Source organism: Toxotes jaculatrix, chromosome 17 (assembly GCF_017976425.1).
Source record: "Toxotes jaculatrix isolate fToxJac2 chromosome 17, fToxJac2.pri, whole genome shotgun sequence".
Lineage (NCBI taxonomy): Eukaryota > Metazoa > Chordata > Actinopteri > Toxotidae > Toxotes > Toxotes jaculatrix.
In genome coordinates this window covers 10,315,365-10,333,097 of record NC_054410.1, presented here as the reverse complement: position 1 = coordinate 10,333,097, position 17,733 = coordinate 10,315,365, and the positions used below count along the sequence as shown (strand labels likewise).

The 17,733-nt window shown below is 41.2% G+C and overlaps 1 protein-coding gene across 2 annotated transcripts in view; it reads right to left on the bottom strand.

Annotated features, from left to right (window-relative positions):
• Positions 1-1,048: 1,048 nt before the first annotated feature.
• The window catches only part of fancm (FA complementation group M), a 37,766-nt gene continuing 21,081 nt past the window's right edge, over positions 1,049-17,733 (bottom strand). The window contains exons 6-24 of one of the 2 annotated variants that reach the window (XM_041060353.1): positions 17,533-17,665; positions 17,249-17,341; positions 16,916-17,020; positions 16,195-16,373; positions 15,419-15,625; positions 15,095-15,335; positions 14,837-14,985; positions 13,969-14,133; positions 5,670-7,668; positions 5,449-5,537; positions 4,814-4,882; positions 4,516-4,635; positions 4,022-4,187; positions 3,756-3,859; positions 3,183-3,658; positions 3,008-3,101; positions 2,458-2,812; positions 1,849-2,143; positions 1,049-1,736 (exon numbers count right to left, since the gene is read on the bottom strand). In XM_041060353.1, coding sequence (XP_040916287.1) covers positions 1,586-1,736; positions 1,849-2,143; positions 2,458-2,812; positions 3,008-3,101; positions 3,183-3,658; positions 3,756-3,859; positions 4,022-4,187; positions 4,516-4,635; positions 4,814-4,882; positions 5,449-5,537; positions 5,670-7,668; positions 13,969-14,133; positions 14,837-14,985; positions 15,095-15,335; positions 15,419-15,625; positions 16,195-16,373; positions 16,916-17,020; positions 17,249-17,341; positions 17,533-17,665 — 5,190 coding nt within the window. In that variant the 3' untranslated portion in view covers positions 1,049-1,585. Of the gene's footprint in view, positions 1,737-1,848; positions 2,144-2,457; positions 2,813-3,007; positions 3,102-3,182; positions 3,659-3,755; positions 3,860-4,021; positions 4,188-4,515; positions 4,636-4,813; positions 4,883-5,448; positions 5,538-5,669; positions 7,669-13,968; positions 14,134-14,836; positions 14,986-15,094; positions 15,336-15,418; positions 15,626-16,194; positions 16,374-16,915; positions 17,021-17,248; positions 17,342-17,532; positions 17,666-17,733 lie in introns of those variants that run through there. The other variant, XM_041060355.1, reaches the window with a different exon arrangement.

The following is a 17,733-nucleotide window of genomic DNA, read 5'->3' as shown; positions in this document are numbered from 1 at the left end:
AAAAACCCAAAAAACAAAAAGAACTTAAGCCCAAAGCTTCAGCACCAAAGATAGAACCAACACCATTTTGTTAATGGTTCTGTTGTCTTAAAGCCTCTAAATCTGAACCCTTTTTTTCAAAATCTTTGGACAAACAAAGTCAGGTCAAGACCCCTCTGCTTCCCTCTCCATATTGACCAGGACAGTCATATAGGACAGAGGGAACACACAGTGTCACACAGAGCAATGTGACCTCTGTACTCCTTCCAGTTAACTATTGCACAAGTGAAAACTCTTCAAACCTGCAAAATGTAAAATGTAAACTATGACACGTTAATCATAAGCAAACATCAGCCTGCCTGCAGGTGGCACAGATGATAAAATTACAGAAGCTGTTACTTTCCCTGCGCAAACGTCTACATTCGCAGTTGTAAACTGCTGCTGCTTTTAACTTTTCTTACCAGCGAGTGGTAAAGTTTAGATTGGGACGGCAAAGATCAGAAGTGCAGGTGTGAAACTGCTTTGGAGCTGTCCAAAGACAGAATGATGTACATACTGTGAATTTAGCATATTGTGTTCTCATGTCATCTTTTTAATTATGGTGTGAAATTTCTGTGGGCTTTAAATTTACCTTCATTACAGCTCTTTAGCTCTGACTTCAGTTCTCTGTTTTTTTAATGTGTATGTATATATATCCATACTAGGTTTGTGGATGATATCTTTGCGAAAGGGCTACTTTACTTATCTAATGTTGCCTTTGTGTTCTGTACTTATCTGTGTACAATGTCTTGTACCAAAGCAGCATGCCAACCCTGTAGTTCTTTAAGAGAATGGTGAAATAAAAGCCACTTTTTTTTCCCCCCGAGAGACGCAGTTCTTGAAACAACTATTGCTACAATTTGTTGAGGATTAGAAACTATAGAATGGATTAATGTTTGAGTTTGGAACAAGCACTGATCCATATGCTCTGTTAAAGAAACTAAAGGCTGACCTCTAGTGGGTATATGTGGAAATCACAGGTTTTACTTTCATTTTGGGTTTGGTCCTGACAAACACTGACAATCATGCACAAAAATATCAGTGTTTATTAAAGAAATTCAACTTTTTTTTTTTTTTTAACATTTCTGAGCACAGTTGTAAACAAATGACATTTTACCCATAATTTTAACAAAAATAAGTTATTCAAGTGTCATATATATCGATTGAGTTCTTGTGATCACAGTGTTGTCCAATACTGTCTGACAGGACTGCTGCCAGCCACTCACTTAAAAAAAAAAAAGGCATAAAACAAAAAGTATGCCTTCTACCAAGAAAGCCAATTTATTATATAACGTTCATATCAAGTTGAGTGGCTTTCCCCTTCAACTTGTTGTGCAAAAAGGCTGAACCATGGCTCTTCCCTCACTTCCTGAGATACGTCAGATACTACCGTGCATAGCAGAATAGCTACCTTTCTCTGGTCCCTGGTGAGACTAAAAACAAAGAAGTGAGGCAAAACAAAGGTAAAGAACCTTTGGTGAAAAGGAAAGATATAATGTGGAGAAAAAGAGGTAGAAATAAAATACACAGGATTAAAGAAAGAGATGGATTTCAGCTTGTGGAATTCCTACAGTCTGTCTCCCCCAGGCTGCTTACTGGTTTTTCCTGCTTTTGATGTGCTCATGAGGGAGGAGTCACAGGAGTAGCGCAGGAAGCGGTAGATCTCCTCAGCTCTGGACTGACTCATACAGCCTTCTTTCTGTATGGCTTCAGTGGAGCTGCAGGAGGAAAACAAGTAGATAAGGGGAGATGTTATAATGTGCAAACAGGAGTGAAAGAAGGTATCGTGTTCTTGTGTTGAACATCGAAATATACACACACTTCTTTTACCTGTTTATTAGTTGGGCAATTGACCTGAAGTTGTGGCTCATGTTGAGAGCATGTGCATAGTTAACTGAAGGCAGGCTCAAGTACAGCTGCAGGGCCTGCTGCCTGTTCTGCCCTTTGACCTCCAGCGGTACACTGATACCCTGACCTTTACGCTGCTCCAGGCGTGCCAGGTCTGCCAGCAAGCCGGCACTCTCTTCAGCGCCACTGCTCCACAACAAGCGAACCCCGGCACACACCAGCCCCGCTAATGTGCTGTCATAGTACCGCGTTCGCTGAAACGGACGTGACACCTCACCTGAGGCATAAAAATCAGAAGCAAATGCAATCCCACACAGTTAATCCAGCTGTCTTAACCTTGCTTATTTTTTGTCATACATTAAGCCTATGCTTTCTCTGTATTACTGTGTAAATTTGTGAATTAAGCTACATTATTTAACTTTATTTAAAGCAATACTTTGACATTTTGGGAAACAGATTTATTTGCTTTCTTCTTGAGATTTAGATGAGAAGACTGATACCACACTCATATCTATAAAATACACAGTACAAGATCCATATTTAAAAAAAATATGGTTTAGTATAAGCCATCAAATCAATACACCGACTGACCTGGCTTCATTCGGTCCTTCTCCACAATCAGACAAACACGCTCAAACAATCCCTGTAAACTGATCACTCTTTCGGCCAGTCGCTTCCGGTTCTGCATTGCGGCCAGATCTGATTGGCTGTGCCTCTCCACTGCCATGCGATTGCTGACGATGAAGTAGCTGCCATCCAGTGAGCAGACGTGGATGGTAGCTCTGTGGCGCTGACGCAGGATGGTCATCAACTCCACTCCGGTGGTGATGCAGCGACTGTCCACCAGAATGCAAACAGATCCGGGTGGAGCAGGGGGCTCGCTGACTGACACATCCTGATTGATGGATGTCAGCAGCTGAGGAGCTGAGGAGGTGGCAGCAGGTGCCTGGGAATTGGGGAAATCAAATGTAGACACTTTTAGGTTTTACAGAAACTATTTTAAGAAGCAAGTTTTAGAGATTATGTATCCAATCTGAAATAAATCAGCACAATGTGTTTTCTACATAATACATTTTGCTTTCACATGTACTTTATGAGTCTGTGAACAGGTGTGTATACATCTCAAGTTATTTGCTTTTACCTTGGGTTGATTCTTGGAGGATAACAATGACTCTGACTCCACAAAGTCTAGCTCATCAGAGAGGAGATGCTGATTTTCTAACCTCTGGCGACACCTGCAGGAGACCACAAACAATGCTTGAGCAGTTGCTAACTATTTCTACACGTGTGCACAAACTACCAGATGGTTTCCTTACCTCTCATTTTGCTGTTCACTCACTGAGCTCCCTTGTGGTTTACTCAACAATGAGACCTTGGATGCAATGGTTGAAGACGAGGAGGAGGGGGCTTTCTGGTGAGGCCTGCTGAGCTCTGGCTGTGCCGCCTTTGGCCGCAGAGGGACAGCAACATCCCCTCCTGTTATAAGACTTCTCTCTTTATTGCCTTTGTCTGTCTCCTCATCACTAGAATCATTAATGCATATGACCCGGGTACGCTTGGTTTTCACCCCAGGTGCAGCCTCAGCCCTGGTCTTAGCTCCGGCTCCAGCTCCTGCTCTGACTTTGTGCAGGAAAACACGCCGTCTGGTGGCATACTGCTTCCTACCGTCCACATACGAGTCCTCAGGCATGAGCTCAACATCTTCAGCCTCTTCCTCGCTGCTCTCCACCTCCTCCACCTCACTGCCGACCACAAAGCTGTCCTCTGCGTATGTTTCATCCATCTCAGGCACCTGGGAACAAAAGTTAAGAAGATGGATTGAGTTTGGAGACTTGAAGTTTTTATTTCTACTGAGTAAAGAAAAGCTGAGAATAAAATAAACAGTATACCTGGGAAAAGATGTCATAGTGGTGGTTTCTGTAAGACATTTTGAACCTGCCCTGGACTGCAGGGCTTTTCACTGACTTCAAGTAAACCCCATGCATCTCTGAGTCTGATATAAAGGAGAACAGACAGGAAGCCTAAGTGTAAATGTCACAAAAGGTAACATCAGCTTCCTAACACATTCAAACACTTGAAAACACTGTGAATCTGATTTGAATAATTAAGGAATAATCCTAAAGATCCAGTACAATCACATCTGTTGTTGCTATACCATTCAGTCCCTGGGAGAAGTGAGTGTTGTCGACCACAAATCCATCAAGAGACTGGTTCTCCTCGTCTCCATCCTCTTCATCAGATGACACACCTGTCCCCTCCTCGTCCTCAGACACCTCTGCTTCTTCATCCAGGAAATGACGTCCTTTTCGACATATGGTGTGCTGACAAAGGAATGATGGTGGAAAATGTCACAGCTGACGAACGTTGAAGGTGTCCATGCAACTGACAACTGATATTTATAGACCTGACATTTCTACAGTCAAAAATAAGGTCTGAAACTTTATTGTGATCGCGTTTTGAAAGAGACGAACAGCAGCAGTAGTTACTTCAAATAAAAGAGTAAGGTTTTAGGGTTTAGCACTTCTAATGGAGCCAGATTACTGTTTGTATCAGTCACCACATGCAACATGTAGTGATATGAAAACGTGATGAGTAAATGATAGGATTCAGATCACAGCATCCTGCGGAGCCATCTGTTGCGGTACAGACCTTGGCTTTGGCCTGCTGGACTCGCTTCCTCTGAGCTCCCTGTGCCGTGGTTCGGCACGTGAACGCGCTCTCGTTCTGGAAATCGTCATCAGAAGCAGCTTCGCCCTCGGTTTCATCAGACTGCAGAGCAAGTGAGGGGAGTAAATAAGTCAAACACTGTGCACTGTTAACGGTTACTGATGCATCATTTTATTGAATAATGAGGACTTGCAGAAATTATTCTAATATGCATGAAGTCAAAGAACTAAAATTGGTCGAAGCGTGTAGCATAGTTGAGTACTAATAAAGAAAATCTTACAGTATTAAGTGCAGCTGCACGTTTCCTGTTCACAACCACCGGAGAGTCCACGTCGCTGGAGATAATGGACTAGCAGAGACAGGACATGTTTTACATATATACAGAAGTGCTGACGAGAATAAGTTTGTCAAGGTTTACGATATGAATGGTTCTTTTTCTTTTTTAAATCAAGATGTGTTTTGCTAAGACATTTCAGGAGCAAAAAAAAAAAAAAGGTTCTTCACTGTTTGCAATCTGGTTGTCATGGCAACTGCATGTACCTTAGACATGATGGACAGAGGCAGCCTGAGCCATATGAATCATATATCTCCTGTCTTGGCTGCTGTTTTTGTAACATCACACGGAGGTGAACTGAAGATTATTATTCACTGTTTATTTGTATAAACACAGACTATTAACTGACTACGTTTTGTATAAACTTCATTAACCTTTGGAAAAGGTTCAAATTAAGAGCGAACGTTTAACGATTAGTAATGATTAGTCCTTTAACATTCAGTCAATTGCCATGAAATTAAACTGCAGAAACTTTTTTAATCAAAACTTGCCCCCAAAAAATCACTGCGGGCTATTTTTCATCATTTTCTTATTGTCAATACTCATTATTTGCAGTCCTAATATCCACAGGCCTTGCTCACCACTTCTGGGGATGACAGGGGGTTGACCTTGTTCTGATTTCGTCTTTTAAGAACCACAACTTCATCTTCACTGTCGCTGTTGCATCGCCCTGTAAAACACACAGTGACAGAGACACACAAAGAGAAAAATGTAGGGACGGTTGAAGGCCGGTTCAAATTGGGATCAGGGTAAAACACAGTGAGTAAGTTTAGGAATGGTGTCTTTTAAAGGACAAACAAACCTGGATGAGGAGGGGAGTCAGACACACAAACAGATCCCTGATGTGACTTGTTTTCCCCACCTGGCCCTCTCTTGACATCGGAGGTGTGACTCGCCGGTCGTCTCCTTTTCAAGCTAGAGAGTAAAGGCGGTGTGTGAGGCCCAGCTGGACTGGGCAGCAGCATCCGCCTTGCTCCCACTGAAGTGATTGGAGATGGGAGTGCCCCGCCTTTAGATGTCAAAGGTGAAATCAGATGAGAGGACATTTCTCTCTTCCTATGCTCTGTATACATTTGAGGTGTAGATAATTTAGATTCACTGAGTCGTACAGGCATTCTCTGTCTAGCGAGGCTGTTATAGGGAGTGGAAGAGTTAGAGACGGCCGGCAAAGACACTGGGGAGCCGACTTGCTCTTTAGACTGTGGAAAAGTCAACACACATGGGGCAGGAACAGCCTCTACATCTGCTTCATCCTCGGAGTCCTCCAGTGAATAGCCAAGGTCAAAGTTGACGGAGAAGTAGTCATGAGAGCTGTCACGTGACTCAAGTGCATTTTGTTGCGCTGTGGGAGAATTGCAATGAGCAGTAATTACATTGTCTGTTACAGGTTTACTTGGTGCTGCTGTGTGGGTGTAATGTTTTGTAGTGTTATAAGTGTTTGCATCCTCAGTTATCAGCTTGGCATGTGGTGTATGTGTTATGTGCTTTGTAAGTGCTAATTCATCTGCCTGCACTGTGTGTAATCTATGTGTGCTGTCTGTTGTGTGAATAGTGCTACATGGGTTTGTTGTGTTATGCATTTGTGAAGTGTTAGACTTCTTCTTTGTGCTATTAGAAATGTCTCCGGCACAAAGGGATGTCATGGGCGTGGTGCCGGGAGTGGAGATGTCTGGGATGGTCATTTGCAGGAAGGCTTCGTCATCCCCAAACAGATCCATGCTCTTGTCCGTTTGAGAGCTGCACTGTGAGGCCCTGTCGTCCTTTACACCTCCATCCGTCAAGTCTGGCATTTCCTCATTCCTCACATCATCCCAGCTGTCTTTTTCCTCACTCTTCTTGTCATTGCTACTTTTTATTTCCTTATTCTTTTCAGCTTCGTCGTCTGTCTCCCAGGCGTCTTCCCTGATGTGATGATCATCATTTACTTCTTCGTCTGCAAAAACCTCATCCCAGGTCGGACTGTCAGCTGCCGTAGGGGCAACCCGCTGCTCCTGTTGAGGCCAACCATTTTTACTTTCCTCTTCACCCCCTGGAGGCTGGTATGGTTGTACCCATGGGGAGACATTGTCAGCATCGCTCATCGTCACTACACCATCATCATCATCATCATCATCATCATCATCTACATCCAGGCTAAAGCTGACCTGAAATGGCAGATGAAGCTGCTGAGGAGAGGGAGGAAGTGGCAGAGCTGCCATGTCAGCCTCCGCAGTCGGTGACAGTGGAGATCGGGACAGGAGCTCCGCCACGTTGGCCAGGATGCCCTTCAGACTCTCATCTCTCCTTGGGCGGAGTTCAGCAGCGGAAGAAGGAGGTGCTGAAACTCCTTTAGGACAGTAGAACATGGCCTGAAGCTCAACATCTTCATCTTCATCAGTTTTTGTAACTTGCTGTGTAATACTGTCCAAGCTTATAGGCTCTCTCACTGTACGATCTGATTTTATGACATCCTCGTTAATAATGGCGCAGTCATCATCCGTGTCAGCTTCTGGACAGTCATTTTTTGAGGGAACAGGACAAACAGCCTCAGGTCTTGGGTGATCTGTGAAGTCTTCATAGGGTGCTTCAGTCTCATGTTCGACAGGAAGTCTTTGTTTTGCGACAGCTAACATGGACACTAAACTCGTTCTCTCAGCTTCCTCGTCAATACATTCAGACAATGTCGAGTGAGACAGTTTGGGCTTGTTGTTGGTAGTGTTAGTACGGGTCTTTGCGCTCTTCTTCCCTCTATACTTTACGTGGCCAGGAGCATCAGCTTTATGGAGGTAAGGAAGAAGCTCCTGTTCGTAACGGCATTCCCCCTGAACACAAACACACACACAGAAGACGGGTTGTATGAGAAAAGTTCCCCCAGCAGGAGAACAAAGGTCAAGGAGCTGTAATCAGAGTTTGGATTTGCCAACCCATTTTACTACATGTGATATTCAGGGCGCCAAACTCACCAATCAAACAGTAATATAATCAGGAAATGTCCAATGAAGAGATGTCACATGGCAGCTACACATGGGGTGCATACAGAAGTCTGATGCAACATTTACCAAATTAGTTTTTGGAGAACATGAAAGAAGACACACATGGACAGACATCGTTCGCCAGGACATCAATTTTAAAACTAGAAATCTTCCCCAACATTAACACACGTTCCCATCTTTCCATCTCTTTCTCATTGTATCTTACGCTCCACTGCATACACATCGCAATCATCCAACACCTGTCAAGTGTACATGCCAAATAACATGGAAATAATTCATCGAGAGTGGTATCCCGCTTGGGCCGGCAGGGTGCAATCGAACCTGTGAGCAGCAGGACAAAGATGCTCCATGGACACGGAAAAAGAAAGAAGAAGATGCCTCATGTAGAGCGAGAGCGAGAAAAGGCATGAGTGGGTATGGAGAGCAAAATACTGGTTTTCACTCGGAAGAGGGAAAAAAGACTAAATGACAGGAGACTTTATGTCACTGTATTAAATAAAGCTTGACACTTAATAGACTGGGAATGGTTTAAATGGGAACAAATTGCCCCTGGCGCTGGTAAAAATGGGAAACTGTGCATAAAAGACCTTCTTAGGGTGAGGAAATTGCTCACAGCTCACATGAGAAAGTATGTTTCCGCTTTTATTCTGTTATAAAACTGTACATTAGTGCAGTCAACAGGCCACACAAGCCTTTTGATCCAGATGGAGTTGGTAAGACCCTGCTGTGTCTTTACACAACAGGTCACTAAGTGTCATAAGTACTGTGTGGTGGCACCTGCCCACAGGTGTGGAAGCACTGACTGTGAAACTGTAGACGTCTTTTGTTAGCCATGCTTTCAAAACCACCTCAATTTACCCAAATATATAAGTTTCTTTACAATTAAACCATTTATTTTAAGGTTGTTATATATTCAAGCTTTTCTGTCTCAGAAATGTATGATTTTATGTTACATGCAATAACACTAAACACTAGCGTAGAGCTGAGACTCATGGGTATGGGTACTTATGGGTATGTGATTAGAGATGAGTTGATGGCGCTAAAGCAAAAGGTAGGGGATCACCAGAGTTAGCAGGATTCATCCTCTGGGGAACATGAAGGGCAATCCATCTGATGGTTGCTGAGATATATCAGTAGTGGAACGGCAGATCTGATCAGCACAGCCATCCACAGAACTGAGCTGCTAACCAGGCTAAAAACTACACAAAAATTATGTCTGATTTACTGACTTTTTTTTCCTGTTTTGTTTTGTTTGTGTAATTTTGAATTTACTTTTGAGTCACTGTGCAGCTGAATTGGAATCAGCAGGTGGTTTCGTCATGATGCACAAGTAAGAAATGAACTCAATGAACTGAATCATTTCGATTCTTGATCAGCAGGTTTCTACTGTGAGACTTGTTGCTAGGACTAATGGTACTGTGTCATCAGCATTGTTTGTTGTTCTTTCACACCTAATGAGCTCACTGTTGTGGTCCTGATAAGTATGCCTGTCAACATGCTTGTGTAAAAACAGCCCCTGAGTTGTTCAGCCTGTAGCAGACTGTGCGGATAATTCAGTCAACGTTGGGAGTGAGATTCAGCCTTTAAGGGGCTGTAGAACATATCTGTTAGTAAACCATGCAACCACTGCACACTGAAACATATCTTACATTTCTCTATGACATGACAGATTTACCATTTTAAATAACTAATTTAACCATGCCTATGATTACGTTGTTTAAACCTTTCATTACACAAACAAACCTGGAGACAAACTTTAGCAGCTTGCGGGCGTCACACTCCTGGAGCCAAAGCATGAGAGCTGCAATTAACACTTCAACACTCAGCAGTTCCCATAGAAGGGTAAATACTTTTCACAGGCGAGGCTTTCCACTCCAAACATTCACACTTCTGAACTGTCTCTGAGTAGCATGGAAATATTATCTATGGTGTTTCCCTCTTTTTAAAAAATCAACAGGAGCTTTTTAATTGGCCATAGGTTGGGCTCATGTTACAAAACAATCTGATGGACAGCTTAACAGCTATTATATTTTGAAAAGAGCTACTTCTAACTGCACTACTTAAACTACACAAATTCTGAGTTTGATTATTAATCATTCTCATTCAGTGACAGACTTTTTTCACATAAGACTTTTTGACATATCACAGTAGGAAAAGTGCAATAAAATTAATGATGGTTGAATTCCATAATGGTTTTCTGGGACACTTAAATAATACACAGCCCTCCTAATGTTATTAGTGAAACAACTGCTTTTTCACCTGTGTGACAAGTCCAAATGTCAATCAAGAAAATTGGTCTTAATTAACAACTGAAATATTTGATAATTACTCAGCTGAAACTCCCTGGAGTCCATGAGCATCAACACAGTCCACAAATCACCGACCTGAACGAGGAGAGGTGAGAGTTTGAATGATCAAGCCAAATGCTTCCACAGGCTATTCTATATAAATGAGAGTGTGTATGTTCTTATAAGAGGTGTGTGTTATAGTATTCCTAACATTCTGGGTGTTTCTGATAGTTAAAAGTAAAAGATGTCAGGATAAGTCAGGTACTTCTTTCACAAACTGCCACAAAGTGCAGGTTTGTAGTTTTTCCTGACATAACATGCTCACATTGATGTTTCTGGACTGCAGTTGTAAAATATTGTGAAGAGTTTTTTTAGGGTAATCCATCTTATACAAATCCTTAAAACTCCTGTATCCCACGCTCTGCTCATAGCTGTCCACTTTGCACAAAGACCAAGGCCGCAGCACGTCCTATAAATGCCACAATCCTGATGAAAAATGGAACAGAGGCTTTTAGGCATTCATGGATTTAGTCACACTGGACATTGGGTAAATCTAATATCATGTTCCTCCCCTCAAGAAAAATTTTAATATCTAACTTCTAGTGAGTTTTAACAACCTTTCTTGCTGAAAAATAATGAATAGAACTCGATTCACACAGGATTAACTTAACCCCTAGCTCACAATTAATTAATGATCAGATTAAGTCTCCAGATCTAGAGATGTGGCAGACCGAAATAAACTTGATGACGGGGAGAAAAAGAGAGAGAGAGAGAGAGAGAGAGAGAGCACCGGAGGGTGAGAGGGTTCATGTTGTTCAGACCGCATGAGAAGAAAGCAGCAAAGTGGAAACTCCTTTCTGTTAATTATCTCATTGCACTACAATTGTCATACAAATTTGATGCTCATGAACACACACAAAAAGTGCATCATCCGTATTAATCAGTCTGCATGACTTTGTTTCCAAACATGCTACAGCACGACATAAAAATTCCACGAGTTTCTTTGTCCACAAATTGGTCGACGCAGATCGACTGACAACAGCCAGAAAATGCTTTTGTGTCTTATTCATTCTCTTCAAATGGTTTTCTCTTACCATTTGACATTTTATTTATACTGTTTTATTCCTATTTAATTGATCTTATTCATTTTATTGTTTTAACTTCCTCTGTGCTCATGTTAATTTTTCCTTTGTCTGGTTTTGTTTAATCGAGATAATAATGATATTATTATTATTATTATTACTAATGATAATAATATATATATTTTTTTCTATCTCTCGCTTGCCCCTCTTCAGCCCAGTGCACTATACATGTAGGTCATTACAGCACGACCTACTTCAGGCTTCCTGGCTTTATGTAACAGTTCAGAGAATCGTTACATAATCACAGGAGAGGAGGCCAGCCTGCCATGTGTCTCCTCATCATAAAGAAAAAGCAGCCGCGCAATGAAAAACACAGCATGGTTTTGAACCCACCCAGACAGAAATGGCCCAAAATGAGGATAATGGCTTCTGGAGTGCAAGGCTATTAAGGGGAGGAGGATATGTAGGGGAAAGATTTATAAGAAAAATAATGTGGAGTATTTTTTTTTTTTTTTTTTTGTTCCCTCGATGATGTTTCTGGAGCAAAAGGTCAGAAGGCCTCTCTGAAAAATTCAGGCCAAGCAAGTAAACTGGCTAACATTATCCCTCACAGAGAACAGATGATTGTAGGACATAGCTGGGGCAGAAATTGCTTTCATCAGCACTAAATATTTATTTATAAATAATCTGTTCTTAAGATGTTTCCAGGACAGAACCATGTAATATTTGACCTGAGATTTTTTTTTTTTTTTATCAGATGATAGAAGGTCAAGCTGAACATGTAAAATGTGAAATATGTCTACAAAACAAACATAAAATTCAGCATAAATGAAAAATGAAAGTTTCCAATCATAAATTAATGAGTAATAAAGATTATCTAGAGTTCAAATAGAGCAATTTCTGTCATGGAAATTTATCTGGAAGTCAATAATAAACACAACTAATTGTTTTAAAACTAATATAATAGTCTCAGAACTTTGTCTCTATTTTTCCAGTAATTAGCACCAAACTACGTGGTTATTTTCAGGAAACTTTTAATAAATTATTCGGAAATAATGCACCTGCAAAATAAAGCATTACAAAGCTTTCTCTACATTGTGAGATTTGGGCATTTTTTAAAATAATTTTAGCTAGTTCCTTACACTACAGTACACTCTTAAATGGAAAAATGTGGCTCTTAAGTTTGTTTAGTTTACTGAACTGTAATTTACTGTATATCAAATAAAGCGAGTACGCAACCCCACCTGCTGAAAATTGAACGCCCTGAAGAAAAACGTTTTTTATTTTTGCACTAAATAATCAAATGTGGCCCTGCGATTGATTGGCGACCAGTCCAGGGTGTACCCCACCTCTTGCCCATAGTCAGCTGGGATAGGCTCCAGCTCCCCCGCAACCCTGACGAATCAAGCGGTATAGAAAATGGATGGATGGATGGAAATAATTAAATGTTTGAATATAAGTTTTGTTTGGTTCACTGGTTGCTTCATGACCCAAATTCTTTCAAGGAGACATGTGAGACATTAGCTGCCATCTTGCCCTGTAATCCTGTTTTTGTTGTTACAGGTGGGCTAATTCTCTCCTTTCCTAGTATGGTCAAGATCCATGGTGGAAAAAAAATAAGGTAATAAGAACCCACTTGCTAGCTCAGCCAATAGTCAGTTTTACCATAATCTCTGACCTAATTTCAAGGATTTGGAAAAATTCAGGGGTCTTATCGATGGCACAACTTTGTGTAATAGCAGATGGTGAGACCTTGTGGTTAAATTACTTGTCTGATATTGATTATTAAACCGCACCATGACAACAGAGTTGTTTGAGCCTATTGTGTTTCCTGTTGACAGTCTTCCCTGCTGAAGATGTTCTACAAATTCACTGTGATAAAAAGTGTTGTATGACTAGTTCTTGTAGATCTGATGACCTTGCTGATATAGTTAATCCATCCAAGCAACCAGAAAAAGACTGCTATCAACTAGCAGCTAAGACCACAGACCAAGCTGCTGTTAGGTCAGCAGACAGAAAAAAAAACAGATGAATTATGAGCTGAAGAAACTCCAGTCTTGCTCTTTCAGCAGCTTTGTTTACTGAGGAGGGAAAAGCTATTTGACTTCTCTATAAAAATAATAAAGTTGATCACAGTTTTGGACACAGGTAGGAAAATGATTATTTATGCACTGAACAAAAATAACCTATGCAGCATTTCTAGTACTTTGTTAAAAAGAGAATGTTTTACTTTTTTTTTTTCATTAAATCTAATTTAAGTGAAAGAAGGCAAGAAGGCGAGAACAGCCTGGAAACACCCTGCTGAATATAAATAAACTTTTTTTTTTTTTAAACCAAAACCACAATAACGTCATGGAGCCTGTTTATCATACCAGGAATTTGCCTTCCAGGTCAAAACGATGAATGTAGTAACTCAACACAAATCACAATCGGATGTTCACATGCACCTCAGCTGACTCCTCTCAGACTGGTGAGTTTAGAAAGTTTGGTTTTCCCTTGCACAAACATAGACTACTTTATTTCTTGTTTGAAACTAACCATGATTTATGCAAGATGTTGACATTTGCCAGGAAACTTTGATTAACCGATGAATACTTTTAGCTAGTGGTTACAGGGTCATGTGGTGAACTCATTAACCGACTGAGACATTCAAGAATCATGTTCATGTCACACAGTGGGACTACATTAACTTCTACATTGATGCTCACGGTGTTACAAAACAATGTGATTGTGCATTAACTAACTGTTCCTCTTCTCACCTCATTTTCCTCTCTCATGCCGTCTATGAGCTCCATCACCTTAATGAAGTGGTGACAGCGGAGGGAATGATCAACAGCATGGGTGGGAAACACTTTGTGCTGCCAGTGTCTCCATTCCCACAAAGAGAGCTCTCTGGATGGGGGCCTGTTTTCGGAAACTTCCTCCTTTAGGACATCAAATGACAGCATGAAAAAAATAAGGCATTAGTAAAATAGAAGCATTATTTTCAAGCCAGTAATGAATGGAACACAGGCAGGAATATAACAGGATTCTTGCACATATTCCATTTTTAAACTCCTGACTTTCCACTTCATTTTCCAACCTTGGGCAGGAGAATTTGCTAAATGAGATCATGGCAAATTCAGTGGCCGCCTCCGTGCATGTCTGAAAACTGGAACCAATGTAGAATTGCCTCAAGATGCAGAATAGAAAGGGTGCAAACAAGCTCAAATCCACAGAAATTCATTCAAAATATCAAAGTAATATTTTCATCAAGTTTTTTTCCTCAAAAGTTGTCAAAAGTGTCAGTTGGTAATTTTACCTCTTCTGTTCTCTTTCTTCATTTCAGTTATCACTCCAATAAACTCTATCTAGGCAGAACATTCCTCTGTTTGGTATGTTTTTCTAAAGCCTTTGTGGCAAACAGCAGTGTTTTTGTATACTGAAGACAAAAGGTTAATTTTATTATTTCACTTTTAAACATTTTTGTAGAAAAAAACATATATAGTATGTAGGTTTGAATTACAGGAGTGTGTATTCCTGCTTTAAAATGAGCTTCCAACAGCTTTGCATTCACAGTGTCAAACTTCAGACATTCAACAAAAGAAAAAAAAAGAAAGAAAAAGGAAGTCAGAAAGAAAAAAAAACCTGAGGTGGTAGATCACTGGGTATGGACACGAAGTGTGACTGCTTCAAGGTTGGATGAGCTTCATCTTGCTCCAGCCTCATGGTGGACGCCCACAGGGAATATTCTGTACTGCTCAGAAATCCGTCTGACGTTGCACTGCCCTGCCAAACTAACACATAAGACACACACAAACTCAGAAACCCATGTCCAGTTTCACCAAACATGCAAATATTTCTTCATTTTGAAAAAAAAAAAAAAAACATTGCCTTGCCCCATACTCAGGTTTTGAGGGTGGATGAGTGAGGCCCGTCCTTCAGAGTAGGACCGTCGACCCTTGACAGACTTCCTTCTGCTCTCCCGGTTGTCAAACTGGCCACAGGTAATGTGCATCTTATGCAGGGTGGGGTTCACTCCCTCAGGCAGCATACGGGGACTGTTGGGGTACATGTGGAAGCCGCTTTTGTTACCAATGATGGACTTGTACACGCTGCGCTTGTTGCTCTGGCTCTGATTGTAGGTCTGAGGGAAAGAAAAGTTAAAATTTTACTTCAAGGATCACTTTGTCTTGCTTTTGTTTATGCAAATGACTAGAAAACACTCACTCTCTCCTCTCGTCCCTCAGCCAGGATGACAACAATGCGTCCCTGTCGCTTACGCCCAGTACGTCCCATTCGCTGCACAAGGCGGATAGGATTCTTCTGAGCATCAAAGCAAACAATGAGGTCCACCTCTCCGATATCCAGCCCCTCTTCACCCACGCAGGTCGACACCAGAGTGTTGAAGCCTCCCTGACGGAACCTGTGCACCACCTAACACACAAGTGACAACGGAAACAAAGCTATATATTCAGCAGTAAAAATATTTTAATCTTTCCAACTTATGTTGTCATCCTAAACTTATGTGTGTATTTGTGAACACGTTCCAAATAAAATGCCCTTTTTATAACACATTAAATGTTTGGTCTATTTTTAGTGTATGAAGTGTTTATAGCAACCAATGGGACGCAATGTACATTTGCATGTAAGTGCCATCCCTGCATTATTTACACAGAGGAAATGGTACAAACTGTCTGCAGAGGGAAACTGCAATGCTGGGCACCGAGCTGTGAAATCCATGTACCGGCAGACAGACATTTTTTTTCTTTGTCAGTTTTACATGGTTATAGAGCACCACTCTACCAGAAATGAGACCTGATAAACTCAGAAACTGGTCTTAAGGAAAAAGAGAGATGAGTAGTAGAATGGGTAGAAAAGAAAACAAATCTTTCTCGCTATAAAAGGACTGTGAAAGTTATTGCTGAAAGAAATATATATGTAGTTTTTAAATTTCTTCTCCCTCATTTTAGACTGAGCTAGCTATAATGGGAGATGATCTCTACCTCCAGCTGTTCCTTTTGTGTGAAGCCTCTGACCCCCTTTCCAGCCGAGGCTTGGCCCATAAAGGTCATGACCCTGATCAGCGGAGCGTGGCGGTTCAACATGGCTGCAATCTCCTGTACGCTTTCACGGAACGATGAAAAGATCATCACGCGAGTGCTCACTTCCCGAGAACCTGAACCTGGACAGAAAAAAAAAAACCTGTAACCATGAGCTAATTTTTTTACAGCACTTAAATATACAGTATGCCGTATAAAAGATGCTTTGTTCTGTGATCCTCTCCAAATTTAATACACTCTGAGTGAACACACCATCATTAAAAATTTATCTTGGTTTTTGCTGCCAAGTTCAGGATCAAGTTGTTAGCTTTCATTAGTTGAATTACTGTGTAAAAATACTGTATTGTGGGTCTTTTCACTGCTTTTGTTTATTCAGAAGGATTGTGGACAAAAGTTTTAGCTCATAACTGAGGATCTGAAGTATTTTATGGACGCTGTGTCACTATATATTTACCTGGAATTTTAGAGAAGCCACAAAATATGACTTCAATGCTGCATCTTTAATGTAAGCATAACAACGTTAAGCTACTTTAACGCAATGCTGGACACTTTTTTTGCTGTAGTTAGAACGTGACGATAATTATACAGTAGATTCAGCTTTAACTCAGAACACATCATTCCACAGATAAGTCACAGCATAGCACTGCTATAGTAAGTAAATCACCATTATTGTCTGCTGAGTTGTCAGGCCACAGTCTGAAGTGCTGCAGCACCACATCCTCCAGTTTCTCCAGTTTGGGGTGACTGTAAATGAATGGCTCATCTGGACCTAGAAATTTTAATCACAGAGGATGTTAGTCAAATACAGGCAGTGTACTCCTTGCTACTTTAAAGCATCTTGTAAATTGAGGCACTTCACTTTGTTTCTAAATTGGGGATAAGTCGTATTCAGATCGCTGCATAAACCAAATTGAGAATCAGCCAACAAAATGCCTCAATAAGAGAAGGTAACAAGAAATTCATGATACTGATATGGTATGAATAAGTACTCTGTTACCAGCAGATGGCTTCACAAACATTGCTTCCATCTCATGGTAGAGGTGCATGAATGTGGGTGTCCTCTGCAGCTCGTTCCTCGCCCGGGACATTTCTGAAGCAAACGAACCGTACACTGTATATTATTGTGCATGCATGCAGCTTGAGACAAGGATGAAAAATCTGGGATATGAAAGACTTTGGTGAAAATCAGTTAGAGTGCAAACGTGTATGTGAGGGAGAAACAGATTCTTCTGTTTGTGTGGATAAAGCACAAGAAATATGCCTGGAGGTAAAGAGACCAACCTCTGGACCCGTCCATGATTCCCTGGATGTAAAAAAAGAGAGAACGGAGCCCCATCTGCATCAGCAGCTCGTAGCCGTGGTACAAACTGATACAAAGGGCAAAGTCGCCCTCCAGCATTCCCTGCTGTGGACCCTGTGGAAAGCAAGAGGGCATGTGAGTCCATGAGACCATTGTGAAACCACTGGTAATAATTTGGGAAA